The sequence below is a fragment of the Amblyraja radiata genome, chromosome 3, assembly GCF_010909765.2.
Source record: "Amblyraja radiata isolate CabotCenter1 chromosome 3, sAmbRad1.1.pri, whole genome shotgun sequence".
In the NCBI taxonomy this organism is placed as follows: domain Eukaryota; kingdom Metazoa; phylum Chordata; class Chondrichthyes; order Rajiformes; family Rajidae; genus Amblyraja; species Amblyraja radiata.
The window spans coordinates 105392391-105412309 of NC_045958.1; the positions used below are offsets into that span (position 1 = coordinate 105392391).

General features: G+C 52.1%; 1 protein-coding gene across 1 annotated transcript in view; it reads right to left on the reverse strand.

The window, feature by feature from the left end:
- Nucleotides 1-19919, reverse strand: part of oxct1 (3-oxoacid CoA-transferase 1) — a 47780-nt gene that overhangs the window by 13208 nt on the left and 14653 nt on the right. Inside the window, exons 4-10 of the mRNA XM_033018510.1 lie at nucleotides 17082-17217; nucleotides 12027-12176; nucleotides 9126-9232; nucleotides 7962-8022; nucleotides 6511-6618; nucleotides 4066-4180; nucleotides 252-346 (exon numbers count right to left, since the gene is read on the reverse strand). Of these exons, the coding sequence (XP_032874401.1) occupies nucleotides 252-346; nucleotides 4066-4180; nucleotides 6511-6618; nucleotides 7962-8022; nucleotides 9126-9232; nucleotides 12027-12176; nucleotides 17082-17217 (772 nt within the window). The remainder of the gene's footprint in view (nucleotides 1-251; nucleotides 347-4065; nucleotides 4181-6510; nucleotides 6619-7961; nucleotides 8023-9125; nucleotides 9233-12026; nucleotides 12177-17081; nucleotides 17218-19919) is intronic.

Sequence of the window (19919 nt, forward strand, 5' to 3'; positions counted from 1 at the left end):
CCCTCCTTTCTCCCCCCTCCTCCCACTGCCCCCCCAGCATCACCCTCTCCTCACCAGGCCCAGCATGTGCCCCCCCCCTCTCCTGACCAGGCCCAGCATGTGCCCCCCCCTCTCCTCACCAGGCCCAGCATGTGCCCCCCCCCTCTCCTCACCAGGCCCAGCATGTGCCCCCCCCCCCTCTCCCCACCAGGCCCAGCATGTGCCCCCCTTCTCCTCACCAGGCCCAGCATGTGCCCCCCCCCTCTCCTCACCAGGCCCAGCACTCCGTTCTCACTCTGCAGATGGACTGTGATGTCGGGCCGGATGAAGTTGCTGGCCAGCATTGGCATCCCGATGCCCAGATTTGCTGCCAGGTCTGGTCAAGGCCAACAGCGGACCGTTCACACCGAGTGGGTCAGAGGGCGAGCGGGGGTCAGGGGGCGAGCGGGGGTCACGTAGTCAGGGGGCAAGTGGGGGTCATGCAAGGATCAGAGGGAGAGGGGGGGGGGGTTACGCTGGGTCAGGGGTGAGGGGGGTTATGCCGGGTCAGGGGTGAGTGGGGGTCACTTCGGGTCAGGGGTGGTCATGCTGGGTCAAAGGGCAAGGGGGGTCATGAGGGGTATGGGGTGAGTGGGGGTCACGCTGGGTCAGAGGGCGAGGGGGGACATGCCGGATCAAAGGGTGAGGGGTTCATGCGGGGTCAGGGGTGAGTGCGGTCACGCCGGGTCAGAGGGCGAGAGGGGGTCAGGCCGGAGATTATTAAAGCGGAGATTAACTGATTCTTCACTAGTACGGGTGTCAGGGGTTACGGGGAGAAGGCAGGAGAATGGGGAAAGATAGATCAGCCATGAATGAATGGGCCGAATGGCCTAATTCTGCTCCTATCACTTATGGAGTCAGAGGGGAATGGGTCACTCCACTCCTGCACTGCCCTCTTCTGCATCATAATCTGCCCGCCAAATCACATCAGTGACTGGCAGGGAACCCCATCCTCCAGCCTCCCCTCCCCCACCCCACTGCCTCACCCACCCAGTGTCTGTGTCCCTGACCCACCCCCACCCCCAAACGTGTTCTTTTAGAGATACAGCATGGAGCCAGGCCCTTCAGCCCACCGAGTCTGCACCAACCAGCGATCCCTGCACACTGCCACCATCCTACACACACTGGGGACAATTTACATTTACACCAAGCCAATTAACCTACAAACCTGTACGTCTTTGGAGTGTGGGAGGAAACAGAAGATCTCGGAGAAAACCCACGCAGGTCACGGAGAGAACGTACAAACTCCGTACAGACAGCACCCGTCGTTCAGGACCTCCCCCACCATCGAAGGCATCTACAGAGAGTGGTGGACACTGCCCCGGTCCATCACGGGTACTGACCTCCTCACCATCGAAGGGATCTACAGGAGGCGCTGCCTCTAAAAGGCAGCCAGCATCATCAGAGACCCACACCCACCCCGGCCACACTCTCATCTTACTGCTACCATCGGGAAGAAGGAACAGGAGCCTGAAAACCGTGACCTCCAGGTTCAGGAGCAACTTTTCCCCCAACAATCATCAGGCTCTTGAACACTAACCTAAGCAACCATGATCTTCGGTTGCACTACGGCCTGCTATTAATTTTCTGGTTACCTAGTAATACTAATTATTAATTCATTGTAGATTGGCCTGGTTGTCACAGTGCCCTCCATAATGTTTGGGACAAAGACCCATCATTTATTTATTTGCCTCTGTACTCCACGATTAGAGATTTGTAATAGAAAAAAAATCACATGTGGTTAAAGTGCACAGTCAGATTTTAATAAAGGCCATTTTTATACATTATTTCACCATGTATAAATTACAGCAGTGTTTATACATAGTCCCCCCCATTTCTACATGGTGAAACCAAAATGTATACAAATGGCCTTTATTAAAATCTGACAATGTGCACTTTAACCACATGTGATTTTTTTCTATTACAAATCTCAAATTGTAGAGTACAGAGGCAAATAAATAAATATAGGTCGTTGTCCCAAACATTATGGAGGGTATTGTATTATATTTACCAGCTTGGAAAGCTGACACTGGTTAGAGTTTCAATGTGCTTTGCCTGTACATATGATAAATAAGTTTGAGGGGGTCACGGTGGTGCAGCAGTAGAGTTGCTGCCTCACAGCGCCAGAGACCCGGGTTCCATCCTGACTACGGGTGCTGTCTGTACGGAGTTTGTGTGCTCTCTCTTTGACTGCGTGGGTTTTCCCCGGGTGCTCCGGTTTCCTCCCACATCCCAGAGGCGTACAGGTTTGTAGGTTAATGGGCCTCTGTAAAATTGTAAACTGTCTCTCGTGTGTGTGTACGGGGATCGCTGGTCGGCGCGGACGCGGTGGGCTGAAGGTCGTGTTTCCGCGCTGTATCTCCATAACCAAGTGCCCGTGACAGCTTTCCCATTGCTGCCCTTCCCGAAGCCACGGGGAAACAAACGTCCTCGTGATCAGTTTGCTGGTTTGCACAGTGAGATACCATCAGCAAAGCCACTTCATTTGTCCTTTGACAGCCAGATTAACGTGCCCTCACGAGCCTGATATCTATCTCCACACACACCTCGCCACAACACACAACTCTCCATCTCACTCTGCCGACCTACTGCTGCTTAACCCCGTACTACCCACAGTCTAACTAGAGACGAGGCTGCTGTAGATAGAGTCATACAGCATGGAAACAGGCCCTTCAGCCCAACATGTCCAAGCTAGACTTGTCCCACCTGCCCGCGTTCGGCCCAACTTGCCCACACTGGCCAACATGTCCCAGCTACGCCAGTCCCACCTGCCCGCGTTCGGCCCATATCCCTCCACACCTGTCCTATCCATGTACCTGTCTAAATGTTTCTTAGACGTTGGGATAGTCCCTGCCTCAACTATCTCCTCTGGCAGCTCGTCCACAAATGTGTGGAAAAGTTACCCCTCAAATTCCAATTAAATCTTTTCCCCTTCACCTTAAACCTGTGACCGCTGGTCCTCGATTCCCCTACTCTGGGCAAGAGACTCTGTGCATCTACCTGATCTATTCTGGATGCTGGAGGAACACAGTGGGTCAGGCCGCGTCTGTGGAGGGAATGGACAGGCGACCGTTTTGGGTTGGGACCCTTCTGCAGGCTCTTGGTGATGAGATGCTGACCAGAGGTAGTTGGGGCAGAGACTATCCCAACGTTTAAGAAACATTTAGACAGGGACATGGGACAGGCCAGGTGTAGAGGGATATGGGCCAAATGCAGGCAGGACTGGCGTAGCTGGGACACGATGGCGTGTGGGCAAGTTGGGCCGAAGGGCCTGTTTCCATGCTGTGTAATTCTATGGCTCCACAGATGGTGCCCGGGTTGCCGATCTGCTCCTGGAGGTTGTTTGTTTCCGGTCGCGAGGGGGCCCCCAGTGGGGGTCCCTCTACACAGGGACTACATCAGGGACCTGGGGTGCTGTACCGAGGTGTTCCCCTGCAACCCGTTTCTCTCGCGGTTCACAGACTAGCCAGCCGCCTACCACTGTTGTGGGCTGGAAGAGTCTGTGTACCACGTGTACATGGAGTGCGTGAGGCTGCAGCCCCTGTTCCAATACCTAAAGGAGCTGCTCCTTGCCTCTGGCTGCATTTCCCACCGACCATCCTCATATTTGGACACCCTGTGCGTAGGGGAGAGGGTAGGGCTGAAGATGTCCTGGTTGGGTTGCTCCTGGGCCTGGCCAAGCTGGCCATCCACGAGTCAAGGCACCAGGTGGAAGACGGGTCTACCCGAGCCGGCTGCCTGCCCCTTTCCCCGGGGTTACGTCCGTGCCCGGGTGGGGTTAGAAAGGGAATACGCCCTGTCCACGGGCACCCTGGGGGGTTTCCGGGACCGCGGGGGGTGGAATGTATCCTTGACAAGGATTGTAACATAGTTGTATAGCAGTCTTGTATTATGGTGGTGGGTCCTGGTTTGTTTTTTACTGTGCTGTATATATTATTTAAATATTAGCATTAATATTTTTGATTAAAAATAAAAGAAAAGGTTGTTTGTTGTTTCGGCCGGCGGGGGGAGTGGGAGTAGATGGGTGCTCCGTGCAGGAAAGGATACCGTACATTCCGTCCTCGAACTCCAGCGCCGCCCGGCGGATGATGCGCTCCTTGATGATGTCGGCCTCTGTGGTGGCTTTGGGCTGGTCATCTCCCGGCTTCCTCAGTGTCAGCCTCTGGACAGGAGCAAGGTACGTCACGGACACGCTGGGCAGGGGGAAACGGTCGCCCCCCAACACGTCCTGCCCCAAGAACACAACCCCCAACGGGCCGAGAGAGAGAGAGAGAGCTGGAGCAACCAAGCTCTCCCCCACATCTGCCCCAAACCTCTAAAGCAAAGTGTCACTGCGTAGAAACAGGGAACTGCCGATGCTGGTTCACAAACACAGGCACAGAGAGCTGGAGTAACTCAGCGGGTCAGGCAGCATCTCTGGAGAACATGGATAGGTGACGTTTCACAGAGTGCTGGAGTAACTCAGCGGGTCAGGCAGCATCTCTGGAGAACATGGATAGGTGACGTTTCACAGAGTGCTGGAGTAACTCAGCGGGTCATAGAAACATAGAAAATAAGTGCAGGAGTAGGCCATTTGGCCCGTCGAGCCTGATCATCCAACTCAGTATCCCATCCCTTTAGCCACAAGGGCCACATCTAACTCCCTCTTGAATATAGCCAATGAACTGGCCTCAACTACTTTCTGTGGCAGAGAATTCCACAGATTCACCACTCTCTGTGTAAAACATGATTTTCTCATCTCAGTCCTAAAAGACTTCTCTCTTATCCTTAACCTGTGACCCCTTGTTCTGGACTTCCCCAACATCGGGAATAATCTTCCTGCATCTAGCCTGTCCAACCCCTTAAGAATTTTGTAAGTTTCTATAAGATCCACCCTTAAACTTCACAGAGTGCTGGAGTAACTCAGCAGGTCAGGCAGCATCTCTGGAGAACATGGATAGGTGACATTTCACAGAGTGCTGGAGTAACTCAGCGGGTCAGGCAGCATCTCTGGAGAAAGTGGATGGGTGACATTCCACACACGCGCCAAATCACACTCCTGGCAGTGGTGGTGGTGGAGGCAGATACGATAGTGGTGTTTAAGAGGCTTTTAGGCAGCCACATGAACATGCAGGGAATGGAGGGGTAGGGATTCTGAGCAAGTATGGAAGAGTTGGTCTCGGCATCATGTTCGACACAGACATTGTGGGCCAAAGGGCCGGTTTCTCTGCAGTACTGTTCTACGTTTTTAAAGAGTTGCGCGAGGCATTTTTTCTTTTAATTAGTGGCTGACTGGAACTTACTGCCTGGGTTGGTGGCTTATTCCAGCGGCTAAAAGCCCTTTGATCCAGCATCGCGTACACACAGTGACAGAAACCATACACCCTCCATGGACAGGAATCCCAGGGTCTTGACCCGAAATGCTGCACATTCCTTCTCTCCAGAGAGGCTGCTTCACCCGCTGAGTTACTCCAGCATTTTGTGTCTACCTTCGATTTCAACCAGCACCTGCAATTCTTTCTTACACATAAATTTATTATATTGGACCAGGGCAGACGATCCCTGGGTGAGGTGTGAGTGTGAGTGTCTCTGTATGCTTGTCTGTCTGTCTGTGTGCATCTGTCTCTGTGTGCGTCTGCCTGTCTGTCTTTGTTTTTCTGTCTGCGCCTGACTGTGTGTGTGTGTGTGTGTGTGTGTGTGTGTGTGTGTGTGTTACTGTCTGTGTGCATCTGTCTGTCTGTCTGTGTGCGCGCGCACGTGTGTGTGTGTGTGTGTGTGTGTGTGTGTTACTGTCTCTCTGTGTGCATCTGTCTGTCTGTCTGCGTGTGCGCGCGTGTGTGCGTATGTGTGTGTGTGTGTGTGTGTGTGTGTTACTGTCTCTCTGTGTGCATCTGTCTGTTGGTCTGTCTGTCTACGCGTGCGTGTGTGTGCGCGCGCATGAGTGTGTGTGTGCGCGTGTGTGTGTGGTGTGTATGCGCGCGTGTTTTGTGTGTGTGCGTGTGCGTGTGCGACACCCTGGGGCATTTCCGGGACCGCTGGGCACCGCGGGGGGGTGGAATGCATCCTGGACAAGGAGTGTAACATAGTTGTATAGCAGTTTATTTAGTGTATCCGTTTGTCCTGTATTATGGTGGTGGGTTCTGTTTGTATTGTTGTATTGTAAATATTATTTCTAATAATTGAAGACATTTTTTGATTGAAAAGCAATGCTGTGAGTTGCTCTATCTTTCACTGGAGTGTGTCAGATTGCTTTAGCTCTGTGGCCTGACCTGGGTGATCAGTCTGGGTGGGGAATGGTTTTCTGATTAGATTCTCCGCTCACATTATCCACAGTCTCCTCGATGGCTGTGCAGGGTTTGAATCCGGCCAGTTACGCGAGCGAGCTGGCTTCTGAGCTGGGTGCTGTGCCGGTTCCTGATGAGTCAGGGTGCCGGGTAAATGATGAGGCACAGACTGGGAAGCGGAGGCAGTCTGCTCCGTCCGCTTCCCAGTCTGTAGGGCTGGGACACTTACCTCGATCCGCTTCTCATAGTGCCGGCCCTTCACCACTCTCTGCACGTATATGCTGGGGATGTGCACGTCCTCGGGGGCAAACGAGCCCGTCTCCACGATCTCCTCCACCTGCGGAGCGCACAGAACACGGCCCTCGTGGCTTTTAGCTCAGATACAGCGCGGAAACAGGCCCTTCACCCCGCTCACCAGCACAATCTCACTCGCACTCGGGACTGTTTTACAATGCACAGAAGCCAATCAACCTACCGACCTGCACGTCTTTGGAGTGTGGGAGGAAACCGGAGCACCCGGAGAAAACCCACGTGGTCACGGGGAGAACGTACAAACTCCGTATAGACAGCACTCGTAGGCAGGATCGAACCGGGGTCTCTGGCGCTGTGAGGCAGCAACTCTACCGCTCTGCCTCTACCCCATTGCGGACATTGGAGTCTGGAACTGATGCACTACAATGCTGAGAACGTTATTCTACACTCTGTATCTTCCCCCTTGCTCTGCCTACCGTACTGGAGTTTGACTTGGTTGTATTAATGTACTGTTTGGATAGCAAGCAAAACAAAGCAGTTCGCTGTCAGTGTCAGGGGATATGGGGAGAAGGCAGGAGAGTGGGGTTAGGAGGGAGAGATAGATCAGCCATGATCGAATGGTGGAGTAGTCTTGATGGGCCGAATGGCCTAATTCTGCTCCTATCACTTGTGAACTGTACCTCAGCAATTAAAAAAAAATCTAGAAGATTGCCAGCATGTCCCAAAATAAAGAATAAAAGACTTTAGGGCAGTCACGGTGGTGCAGCGGTAGAGTTGCTGCCTTACAGCGAATGCAGCGCCGGAGACCCGGGTTCGATTCTGACTACGGGTGCTGCCTGTACGGAGTTTGTACCTTCTCCCCGTGACCTGCGTGGGTTTTCTCCGAGATCTTCGGTTTCCTCCCACACTCCAAAGACGTGCAGGTTTGTAGGTTAATTGGCTTGGTGTAAATGTTAAAAGAAAAAATTGTCGTGTGTGTGTGTGTCAGATTCAGATTCAATTTTAATTGTCATTGTCAGTGTACAGTACAGAGACAACGAAATGCATTTAGCATCTCCCTGGAAGAGCGACATAGCAAATGATTTGAATAAATAATAATAAGTGATAATAAGTGTCCGGGGGGTGGGGGGGTGATTGGCAGTCACCGAGGTACGTTGTTGAGTAGAGTGACAGCCGCCGGGAAGAAGCTGTTCCTGGACCTGCTGGCTCGGCAACGGAGACTGGTTCAGCAACATTAATGTGTGTGTGTGTGTGTGTGTGTGTGTGTGTGTGTGTGTGTGTGTGTGTGTGTGTGTGTGGTGCTAGTGTGCGGGGATCGCTGGTCGGCACGGAGCCGGTGGGCCGAAGGGCCTGTTTCTGCGCTGTTTCTCTCTGAACATTGTAGAATTTCTGGAATTATAGAGTGCACAGCGATGCACTTCCACTTACCTCCACCAGGGTGACTTTAGCAGCTTTGCACATCGTCTGGTTGAAGTTACGCGCAGTTTTCCTGCAAGGAGCAACGAGAATTGAGAGCAGGGTCAGCAAAGGCGGGTGGGTCAGGTGGCGGAGGTCAGGCACCCCCTCGCGGAGGCCAGAGCCAGCCCACCAGGGCAGCCCCGTCAGGAGAAGGCCACTCGGCCCCTCAGCGCCACCTGCTATCTCACAAGGGATGTAATGCCGAGGCTTTGGAATACTGCGAGCAGATTTGGGGCCCCATAACTGAGGAAGGGTGTGCGGGAGAGAACTGCAGATGCCGGTTTTAACCGAAGTTAAGGCACAAAATGCTGGAGTAACTCAGCGGGACAGGCAGCATCTCTGGAGAGAAGGAACGGGTGGCGTTTCGGGTCGAGACCCTTCTTCAGACTGAGGTGGAATGTGCTGGCCCTGGAGAGGGTCGAGAGGCGGGTTTACGAGAACGATCCCAGGAATGAATGGGTTAACATATGAGATTAAAGTAGGACTGGTACATATAGGAGGTCGAACAGTACACAAGAACACAATATCTACATCCAGTATGAAGCCAAGTTAAACTCATCACCTCTGTCTGCATGTCATCCATAGCCCCCCATTTCCTGCACGCCCACATTCCTATCTGAAAGCCTCTTAAACACCACTATCGTATCTGCCTCCACCACCACCCCTGGCAGCGGGTGCATGGAACAAGCTGCCAGAGGAGGTAGTTGAGGCAGGGACTATCCCAACGTTTAAGAAACAGTTGGACAGGTACATGGGATTGGACAGGTTTGGAGGGATATGGACCAAATGCAGGCAGGTGGGGCTCGTGTAGCTGGGACATGTTGGCCGGTGTGGGCAAGTTGGGCAGAAGGGCCTGTTTCCACACTGTGTGAATCTATGACTAACCGGAGGGGCAACTTTTCCACTCAAGGAGGGAAGTTGGTATATGGAAGGAGCTGCGAGAGGAGGTAGTTGAGACAGGCGCTAGAAACAGCATTTACAGGACAGTTGGACAGTAGATGGAGAGGAAAGGTTTAGCGGGATATCGGCCAAACGTGGGCAGGTGAGACTTGCTTCTATGGACGTCTCGCTCGGCATAGACAAGTCGGGCCGAAGGGTCTGTGTCCGTGCTGCGCGGTGACTTTGCGGGATTACCTGAATACCACGTTCCCGGCTCGATCCGCTCTCCACGCCTTGATGAGGGCAAAGTCTCCCGTGATTCCCCGCTCCATGATGTAGTGACGGCCATTAAACTCTCGCACCTGGGGACACACACGATGAGGTCAGATGAAGCTCGGCACGTCACAACAGCTCGCACCAAAATGCACCGATGAAAACACTTTATCCTGCTACATCACAGCACGGTCTGGGAACAGCTCCATGCAAGACCGCCAGAAATTGCAGCGAATTGTGGACGCAGCCCAGACCATCACACAAACCAACCTCCCTTCCATTGACTCCGTCTACACCTCACACTGCCTCGGCAAGGCCAGCAGCATCATCAAGGACCAGTCACGCCCCGGCCACTCCCTCTTCTCCCCTCTCCCATCGGGCAAGAGGTACAGAAGTGTGAAAACGCACACCTCCAGATTCAGGGACAGTTTCTTCCCAGCTGTTATCAGGCAACTGAACCATCCTACCACCAACTAGAGAGCGGTCCTGAACTACTATCTACCTCATTGGTGACCCTCAGACTATCTTTGATCAGACTTTACTGGCTTTACCTTGCACTAAACGTTATTCCCTTATCATGTATCTGTACACTGTGGATGGCTCGATTGTAATCATGTATTGTCTTTCCGCTGACTGGTTAGTACGCAACAAAAGCTTTTCACTGTACCTCGGTACACGCGACAATACACTGAACTGAACTCCTGCAATGCCCCCACCACTGGCTGTATCCCCGACAACTTGCCCAGGGACAACTCTAGGGGCACGAGGTCCAGTTTAAACTCAAGTAGGCCAGCACAGTGTTGCAATAGAGTTGCTGCCTCACAGCACCAGAGACCCGGGTTCGATCCCAGCTACGGAGTCTGTACGTTTTCTCCGGGTGCTCCGGTTTCCTCCCACACGTACAGGTTTGTAGGTTAATGGACTTGGTACAAATGTAAAATCGTCCCTAGTGTGCGTCGGATAGTGTTAGTGTGCGGGGATCGCTGGTCGGTGCGGACTCGATGGGCTGAAGGGTCCGTTACCGCACTGTATCTCTAAACTAAATAAATTAACCTATCTGGGGTTGGTAAAATGCATTCAACTGTCCAATTATTCTGCGTTATTCACAGGAATCAGTAAAAGTGAACGTGAAGATAGACACAAAATGCTGGAGTAACACAGCGGACAGGCAGCATCTCTGGAGAGAAGGAATGGGTGATGTTTTGGGTCGAGACCATTCATCAGAGCCGAAACGTCACCCATTCCTTCTCTCCAGGGATGCTGCCTGTCCAGTTGAGTGACTCCAGCATTCTGTGTCTATCTTCGGTGTAAACCAGCATCTGCAGTTCCTTCCCACACAGAGTGAATGTGAGAATACAGATCATTGTTAACCTCCAATATCATTCGGCCTGAACAAGGGAGCTTTTATTCACTCGCAATTAACACAACAATGCGTGAATCAAATCTGCTGTTCATGCAGTTTGCAAACATCAATCACCAAACTAGAACATTGTCAGCAGGTATCCGGGAAACACTCAGACCCCCGCAGTCACCACAGCTTTTTGGAAGTCTCTAAACCAAAGATCCTATAGCGAGCAAGATAGTCCACTCGACGTAGTACGGTCATGGGCAGATTCATGGGTTCATGGGCAGATTCATCTGCACATCGATGAAGCTGATGTGGAAAGGGTCAGTAGCGTGAAGTTCCTAGGACTCCACCTGTCAGATGACCTGATGTCCACAACCAACACCACAGCACTGGTCAAGAGAGCCCAGCAGCGACTACACCCTCTCCGAAGACTACGTAAAGCAGGTCTCCCCACTACACATCTACGAACTTTTTATAGGGGGACAATCGAGAGCACATTAACCAACGGCATCACTTCCTGGTTCGGGAGCTGCAAGGCGTACGAACGGCACCAACTTGACAGGATTGTGAAGACCGCCAGCAGGATTATTGGTGCTCCACTCCCTTTCTTACTGGACATATACAGGAAGAGATGTATCAACAGAGCCATCTCCATCATCAAAGACCCCTACCACCCATCGCATCACATATTCTCCATCCTGCCATCTGGGAAGAGGTACAGGAGCATTAGCTGCAAAACCAGCAGGATGCTCCTCAGCTTCTTCCCGCAGGCTATAAGACTGTTAAACGGACTTTGCCCCCTGCCAAAGTATCGCGCACCAACCACCAACCTGGACAGAGCCACTGTCGTGCCGCTGCCGATCGGAACGCCTGTTGATGTTTAGTTGAGAGTAGTGTTAAACTTGTTCATGATATATGTATTTTTATTTCTATTTATTTTTTACTGCACACTGAATGGACACTGGTTTGAGTAACGTTTTTTTGTTTCCTCTGGGTATGTGAGTACTCAGGAAAATAACAATAAAGATATACAATATCATTGACTGACGTATCAGATCACATCGCGGTGTGATGACGTACGACGCGCTGTGTTCTTTCAAGTGTCGCAACATTTTGTCTGTCGCCACTGGATTTTGAAATGCTCAAAATCTTTTGGCGCCACTGATATGACGCGGCAGTCGCTGAAAAAAATCGCCAAGTGGGACAGGCCCTTTAAGCTTCCCAATCTCCAAATGGCCTGTCCCACTTAGGCGATTTTGTCGGCGACTGCCACAGTTGTAGCAGGTCACCGAAAAACCGGCGACTGGACCCCCCCCACGACAATGTCTACAACAACCTACCACCTACTCGACGTCAAGCTACCGACAACCGGCGACCCATTAGGACGTCCACCTACGACCATAGAGTGGATGTGGAGAGGGCGTTTCCACTAGTGGGAGAGTCTAGGACCAGAGGCCTCAGAATAAAAGGACGTTCCTTTAGGAAGACCAGTGGCGTGGTGGTGAGACGGTGATGGGGGGGGCGGGCTCTCTCACCTCTCTGGGCTCGCTGCCGATGGCGATGCTGCCGTCCCGGTTGTACTTGATTGGGGCGCCGCCCTCCTCGATCAGCGTGCCGCAGGCGGTGGCCGTGAAGAAGGCAGGGATGCCGGCACCCCCGGCGCGGATCCTCTCCGCTAGCGTTCCCTGTGGGGACAATGTGGGTGAACAGGGGGGCCACGATACACAGGTCAGCAAACCTCCTTCCCCCACTCAGTCACAGATGCACTGGTCCTCATCCTCAATAGCACCAGCGTTCAGGACCCCAACCTCCTCTCCATGCAGTAGAGGGGGGGCTGGGTTTGTGACGCGTGTATCGCAGCCCCCTGCAGGAGAGGGGGGGAGGTGCAGGGGAGGGGGGATGTGCAGGAGGGGGGGGGGAGGTGCAGGAGAGGGGGGGATGTGCAGGAGGGGGGGGAAGGAAGTGTGGAAGAGCAGGGGACATGAGGTGGGGCAGCAGTAGGGGGGGGGGGTGGAAACAAAACACCATTCTCAAGATCGGCGGGTGGAGAAAAAGAATGAAAGGACTCGGAAGGAGATGAGGTGGATATTTCTTCAGTCAGAGGGTGGTGACCCATGAGAATAGTACAGACCAGGAACAGGCCCTTCGGCCCACAATGTCCATGCTATCAAGACCAACTCAATTGCCAGCAGGTGATCCACATCCCTCCATTCCCTGCATATCCACGTGCCTGTCGAAAAGCCCGTTAAACCCCACTATCGTATGTGCCTCCACCACCACCCGGCAGCATGTTCCAGGCACCCAACCGTCCCTTTGTGTAAAAATATCCTGTATTAAATGAAAAGGTTCTTGATGTGACTCGCTAGGACTTGACTGGAGATGGTGAAACATCAAGAGTATGGCGCGCTGAGTCACTCCAGATGTCATTCTCATGGCACCCACACCACCACACCCTCGTACACACTCATATTTCCCACTATCACTCCTCTCTCTCCTGCCCCTCCCCATCCATATCCCCCCCACCATCTTTACATTTCATTCCTACCCGTCTCACTTCCTTTGTCACCTCGTTTAGTTTGGTTTAGAGATACAGCGCGGAAACAGGACCATCGGCCCACCGGGTCCGCACCGACCAGCGATCCCCGCACACTAGGGACAATTTAACACTTATACCAAGCCAATTAACCTACAAACCTGTACGTCTTTGGAGTGTGGGAGGAAACCAGAGACAATAGACAATAGGTGCATGAGTAGGTCATTCGGCCCTTCGATCCAGCACCGCCATTCAATGTGATCATGGCTGATCATCCCCAATCAGTACCCCGTTCCTGCCTTCTCCCCATATCCCCTGACTCCACTATCTTTATGAGCCCGATATAGCCCTCTCTTCAAAGTACCCAGAGAACCGGCCTCCACTGCCCTCCGAGGCAGAGAATCTGGTGATCTTGGAGAAAACCCAGGCTGCCTCCACCACCACCACCCCTGGCAGCACGTTCCAGGCAGTTCACGGGGAGAAGGAACCAACTCCGTACAGACAGCACCCGTTGCTACCCAGCTCCTCGCACAGTTATCTCCTTACCTCTCCTGCATGTCCCCCAGCTGATGGCTACAAGCCAGCTATATCCCTGCAGGGATCACTAGATTTGGCTTCCGATCTTTAAATTAAGTTTCCATTAAAGTGTAATGATCCAGATCAACTGGTTTGTCTGTTTCCATTTGTCTCATTACAACTTCGAAAAAAAATAAATCAAATGGCCACACCCTAAATCCATGCGTAAGAAAGAGCTGCAGGTGCTGGTTTAAATCCTGGGCGTAGACACAAAATGCTGCTGTAACTCAGCGGGACAGGCACCATCTCTGGAAAGAAGGAATGGGCGACGTTTTGGGTCGAGACCCTTCTTCAGACTGATGTCAGGGGAGTGGGCGGGACAGAGATAGAATGTAGTCGGAGACAGTAAGACTGGTGGGAGAAGGGGGAGGGATGGAGAGAGAGGGAAAGCAAGGGTTACTTAAAGTTAGAGAAGTCAACGTTCATGCCGCTGGGGTGTAAGCTGCCCAAACAAAATTTGAGTTGCTGTTGCTCCAATTTGTGCTGGGCCTCACTCTGACAATGGAGGAGGCCCAGGACAGAAAGGTCAGATTGGGAATGGGAGGGGGAGTTGAAGTGCTGAGCCATCGGGAGGTCGGGTAGGTTAAGGCGGACTGAGCGGAGGTGTTCAGCAAAACGATCGCCGAGCCTGCGCTTGGTCTCGCCGATGTACAGACGTTGACACCTGGAACAGCGGATACAGTAGATGAGGTTGGAGGAGGTGCAAGTGAACCTCTGCCTCACCTGGAAAGACTGTTTGGGTCCTTGGATGGAATCGAGGGGGGGAGGTAAAGGGACAGGTGTTGCATCCTCTGCGGTTGCAGGCGAAAGTACCTGCGGAGGGGGTGGTTTGGGTGGGAAGGGGCGAATTGACCAGGGATTTGTGGAGGGAGCAGTCTCTGTGGAAAGCAGAAAGGGGTGGAGATGGCGAGATGTGGCCAGTAGTGGGATCCTGTTGGAGATGGCGAAAATGTTGGAGGTTTATATGTTGTAGGCGATGGATGGTGGCGTGGAAAGTGAGGACAAGGGGGACTCGGTCCTTGTTGCGAGTGAGGAGGAAGGGGGAATAAGAACGGAGCTGCGGAATATCGAGAAGACCCTAGTGAGAGCCTCATCTAGGATGGAAGAGGGGAATCCCCGTTTCCTAAATAACCCTAAATCAGTGCTGACTCAGAGATTTTCCATTGAACACCAAGTGATGGAACAAACGAATAGGTCAGGCAGCATCTCTGGAGGACATGATTTTGGATCGGGTCCCTTCATCAGACCACCAATTCCCTCTACAGATGCTGCCTGACCCACTGAGTTCATCCAGCACTTTGTGTTCCGCACAAAATTCCAGCCTCTGCAGTCCCTTGTATTTATTTGCCTATTCTTGTCAAGATTATTATTATTATTAAATATTATTCCAGCATTTTTCCCACTGCCACTCTCAAGCTAACTGGTCTGCAGTTCGCAGTTATACACGGAGTGCTGGAGTAACTCAGCGGGTCAGGCAGCATCTCCGGAGAACATGGATAGGTGATGTTTCACAGAGTGCTGGACTAACTCAGCGGCTCAGGCAGCATCTCTGGAGACCATGAGTCGATGACGTTTCAGGTCGAGACCCTTCTTCAGACTGTACTCCAGAACCATGGAGTGGTTCCCCTCATGTAGACGGTACTCCAGAACCATGGAGTGATCCGCCCCCTCATCCTTCCAAACTCCATGTTGGAATTTAAATTATTTTTTGATACAAAAAAAGGGTGGAAATGTCAAAGACCAAAGGGCATAGATTTATGGAAAGAGGGGTAACGTGTGGGGCAAGTTGTTTTCTTTACACAGTGGGTGCCTGGAACGTGCTGCCTGGGGTGGTGGTGGTGGAGGCAGATTCGATTGTGGCGTTTGAGAGGGTTTCACGGGATTGAAAGGTTACGGATCACGGGCAGGGGGAGGAGATTAGTTGGTCTGAGGAAGGGTCTCGACCCGAAACGACGCCCATTCCTTCTCTCCAGAAATGCTGCCTGTTTCACTGAGTTACTCCAGCATTTTGCGTCTGCCTTTGATTTAAACCAGCATCTGCAGTTCTTTCCGACACTTTAGCTGGCATCATGTTGAGCATAAACATTGTGGGCCGAAGGGCCTGGTCACGTGCCGTTTTTTGTGAGAGTCAGCGAATATTGAATAGCTGAGCATTTTCCAGACAGTCTCTGATGTGAAGGGAATGCGGGGGAGGAGACATTAGTGAAGGAAGATAACGTACATGGCATGATGAGCAACTTTGCACATGGCACTAAAGTGGGTGATATTATAGACAGTGAAGGTGGTAGTGAACGATTGCAGCAGGATCTGGATCAGTTGGCCAGGTGGGCTGAGGAATGGTTGATGGAATGGAATACAGAGAAATGTGAATTAAATGTGAAATGTGCTGCATTTTGCGACGTCTAACAAGGGCAGGACCTACACAGTGAACGGTAGGCCTCTGGGTAGTGTTGTAAAGTAGAGGGATCTAGGAGTACAGGTGCATGGTTCCCTTGAAGGTGGCATCACAGGTAGATAAGGTGGTCAAAAGGGCTTTTGGCACATTGGCCTTCATCAGTCAGAGTATTGAGTATAGAAGTTGGGAGGTCGTGTTGCAGTTGTATAAGACGTTGGTGAGGCCGCATTTAGAATATTGTGTTCAGTTCTGGGCACCATGTTATAGGAAAGATGTTGTCAAGCTGGAAAGGCTACAGAGAAGATTTACGAGGATGTTGTCAGGACTCGAAAGCCTGAGCTATAGGGAGAGGTTGAGTGGGCTGGGACTATTCCTTGGAGCGCAGGAAGATGAGGGGTGATCTTATAGAGGTGTATAAAATCATGAGAGGAATAGATTGGGTAGATGTACAGAGTCTCTTGCCCAGAGTTGGGAAATCGAGAGCCAGAGGACATCGGCTTAAGGTGAAGGGGAAATGTTATTTAATAAGAACCTGACCTGGAACTTTTTCATGCAGAGGGTGGTGGGTGTATGGAACGGAGTGCCGGAGGAGGTAGTTGAGGTGGGGACTATCCCAATGTTTAAGAATTATTTAGACAGGTACATGGATAGGACAGGTTTGGAGGGATATGGGCCAAAGGTGGGCAGGTGGGACTCATGCAGATGGGACATCAGGTCATAAGTGATAGGAGCAGAATTAGGCCATTCGTTCCATCACGTCTACTCCACCATTCAATCATGGCTGATCTATCTTTCCCTCTCAGCCCTATTCTCCTGCCTTATCCACATAACCCCTGACACCCGTACTAATCAAGAATCTATCTATCTCTGCCTTAAAAATACCTATTGCCTTGGCCTCCACAGCCGTCTGTGGCAATGAATTCCAAATGTTGGCTGGTGTGGACAAGTTGGGCTAAAGATCACGGTTCCGTGCAGAATGACTATGAGGTGAAGACACATGGAGGTAGAAGTGGGAATGTGGGGGGAGGGGGGGGGGGGGGGGGGAGTGGATGCGGACATGTTGGGTGGTTCAGTAGAGTTCCTCACCTGTGGCGTTAGCTCCACCTCCAGCTCCCCGGCGAGGTACTGCCGCTCAAACTCCGCGTTCTCGCCCACGTACGAGGACACCATGCGCTTGATCTGCTTGGTGTGGAGCAGGAGTCCCAGACCAAAGTTGTCCACCCTGCAGAGAGGACAAGGTTCACGCATAAGGCAGCACAGACCCACCACACCCTGCGGGCCACGCTCCCATCAGGAGACCGAGAAGCAGCGGTCCCGGTGGCGCAGCGGTAGAGTTGCAGCCTTACAGCGCTTGCAGTGCCGGAGACCCGGGTTCGATCCCGACTACGGGTGCTGTCTGTAGGGAGTTTGCACGTTCTCCCCCTGTGACCTGCGTGGGTTTTCTCCGAGATCTTCGGTTTCCTCCCACACTCCAAAGAGGTGCAGGCTTGTAGGTTAATTGGCTTGGTGTATGTAAACATTGGGTAGGTTGGTGTTAGTGTGCGGGGATCGCTGGTCGGCGCGGACCCGGCGGACCGAAGGGCCTGCTTCCACGCTGTATCTCTGAACTAAACTCAACCAGGTTCAAGAACAGCTTCTTCTCAGCTGCCATCACCTGCACAACACCATCCTCAGCATCTGTGAACGTCACGGGTACTGACCTTCCCAACCGTCAAAGGGATCTACAGAGAGTGGTGACCATCACTGCCCCGGTCCATCACGGGTACTGACATCCCCACCATCGAAGGGACCTACCGGAGGTGCAGCTTCAAAAATGGCAGCCAGCATCATCAGAGATCCACACCACCCTGGCCATGCTCTTCTCTCGCTGCTACCATCAGGAAGAAGGTACAGGAGCCTGAAAACCCTGACCTCCAGGTTCAGGAACAGCTTCTTCCCAACAACCATCAGGCTCTTGAACACTGCACAACACTAACCTCAGCAACTATGATCTTCTATGGTTAAGAAGGAACTGTAGATGCTGGAAAATCAAAGGTAGACAAAAATGCTGGAGAAACTCAGCGGGTGAGGCAGCATCTATGGAACGTAGGAAATAGGCAACGTTTCAGGGTCGGGACCATTCTTCAGATGTTCTTCTATGGACTGTGCAACCATTGAACAACTAGTGAGCGGTCCTTAACTACTATCTACCTCATTGGTGACCCTCGGACTATCCTTAATCGGACTTTACCTTGCAGTAAACGTTATTCTGTATCTGTACACCGTGCATGGATTGATTGTAATCACGTATAGTCTTTCCGCTGACTGGATAGCGCGCAACAAAAGCTTTTCACTGTACCTTGGTACACGTGACAATAAACTAAACTGAACTAAACGCTGTGTCTTTTGTGGCACTAAAGACATCAATTTTTATGGATACCAGGTATTATAGTCATTAGAGTATAATTGATTTTTGTATATTTCGTTTATTGTCACGTGTACCGAGGTACAGTGAAAGGTTTATTTGTGGCGTGCTAACCAGTCAGCGGAAAGACAACACACGATTACAATCCAGCCATCTACTTAGTTTAGTTTCGAGATACAGCGCGGAAACAGGACCTTCGGCCCATTGAGTCCGCGCCGACCAGCGATCCCAGCACATTATCACTATCCTACACACTATGGACAATTAACATAGAAAATAGGTGCAGGAGGAGGCCATTCGGCCCTTTGAGGCAGCACTGCCATGCATTGTGATCATGGCAGATCATCCACAATCAGTAACCCGTGCCTGCCTTCTCCCCATATCCCTTGATTCCTCTAGCCCGCTAGAGCTTTATCTAACTCTCTTTTAAAATCTTCCAGTGAATTGGACTCCACTGCCTTCTGTGGCAGAGAACTCCACATAACCTACAAACCTATACGTCCTCGGAGTGTGGGAGGAAACTGAAGATCTCGGACAAAACCCACGCAGGTCAGAGGGAGAACGTACAAACTCCGTACTGACAGCACCCGTAGTCAGGATTGAACCCGGGTCTCCGGCGCTGTGAGGCACAACTCTACCGCTGCGCCATCGTGTGGCCACTAGTTGTAGGCGACTGCGTTTACGGGCCTTTTAAGCTGCCCCAAGAGGTTGGTGCATATGACAACACTCTTGACCCAAGGGTTAGACATAGATCCCCACCCACCCCCCTGCCTCCACATCACTCCCGCCCCTCACCGGATGCTGCCAGAGGGTGCAGACTTCAACCCCTCACCCTCAGTGGTACTTGCCCTCCCTCATTGTTACACTAATCTCCTCTGCCTGCACGTGGTCCACATCCCTCCATTCCCTCCATATCCGTGTGCCTGTCTAAAGGCCTCTTAAACACCACCATCGTTTCTGCCTCCACCACCACCTCTGGCAGCGCGTTCCAGACACCCACCACCCTCTGTGTAAAAAATCTTGCCCCGCACATCTCCTTTCAACTTTGCCCCTTTCACCATAAAGTTATGCCCTCTAGTCTGACATTTCTACCCCAGGAAAGAAAAGGTTCTGACTGTCTACCTTGTCTCTGCCACCCGTAATTATGGGGGCACTGCACAATGGCAGCCTCACCAACAGTCTGTCTGTCTTTGTTTTGTTATTTTTAGTGTGTTTTAAAAGTTTGTGTTAATGTTCTCTGATTTGTTTTATGTGGGGGGTGGGCGGGGAGTGGGGGGAAACTTTTTTTCCAATCTCTCACCTAGCCGGAGATGCGATTGTTTTCCGGATCGTATCTCCGGTCGCTCTGAGCCCTAACATCATGAAGCTGGAGGCCTTGCTCTGGACTGACTTTGAGCCCCACCGCGGGGACGTGGACTTGCCATCGGAGCCTGCGATCCCTTGCCTAGGATCGACACTCCAACCGCAGCCTGCGGACTTCAACATCGAGGAGCTCGCAGTCTCGGGCAGAGACCGATGTC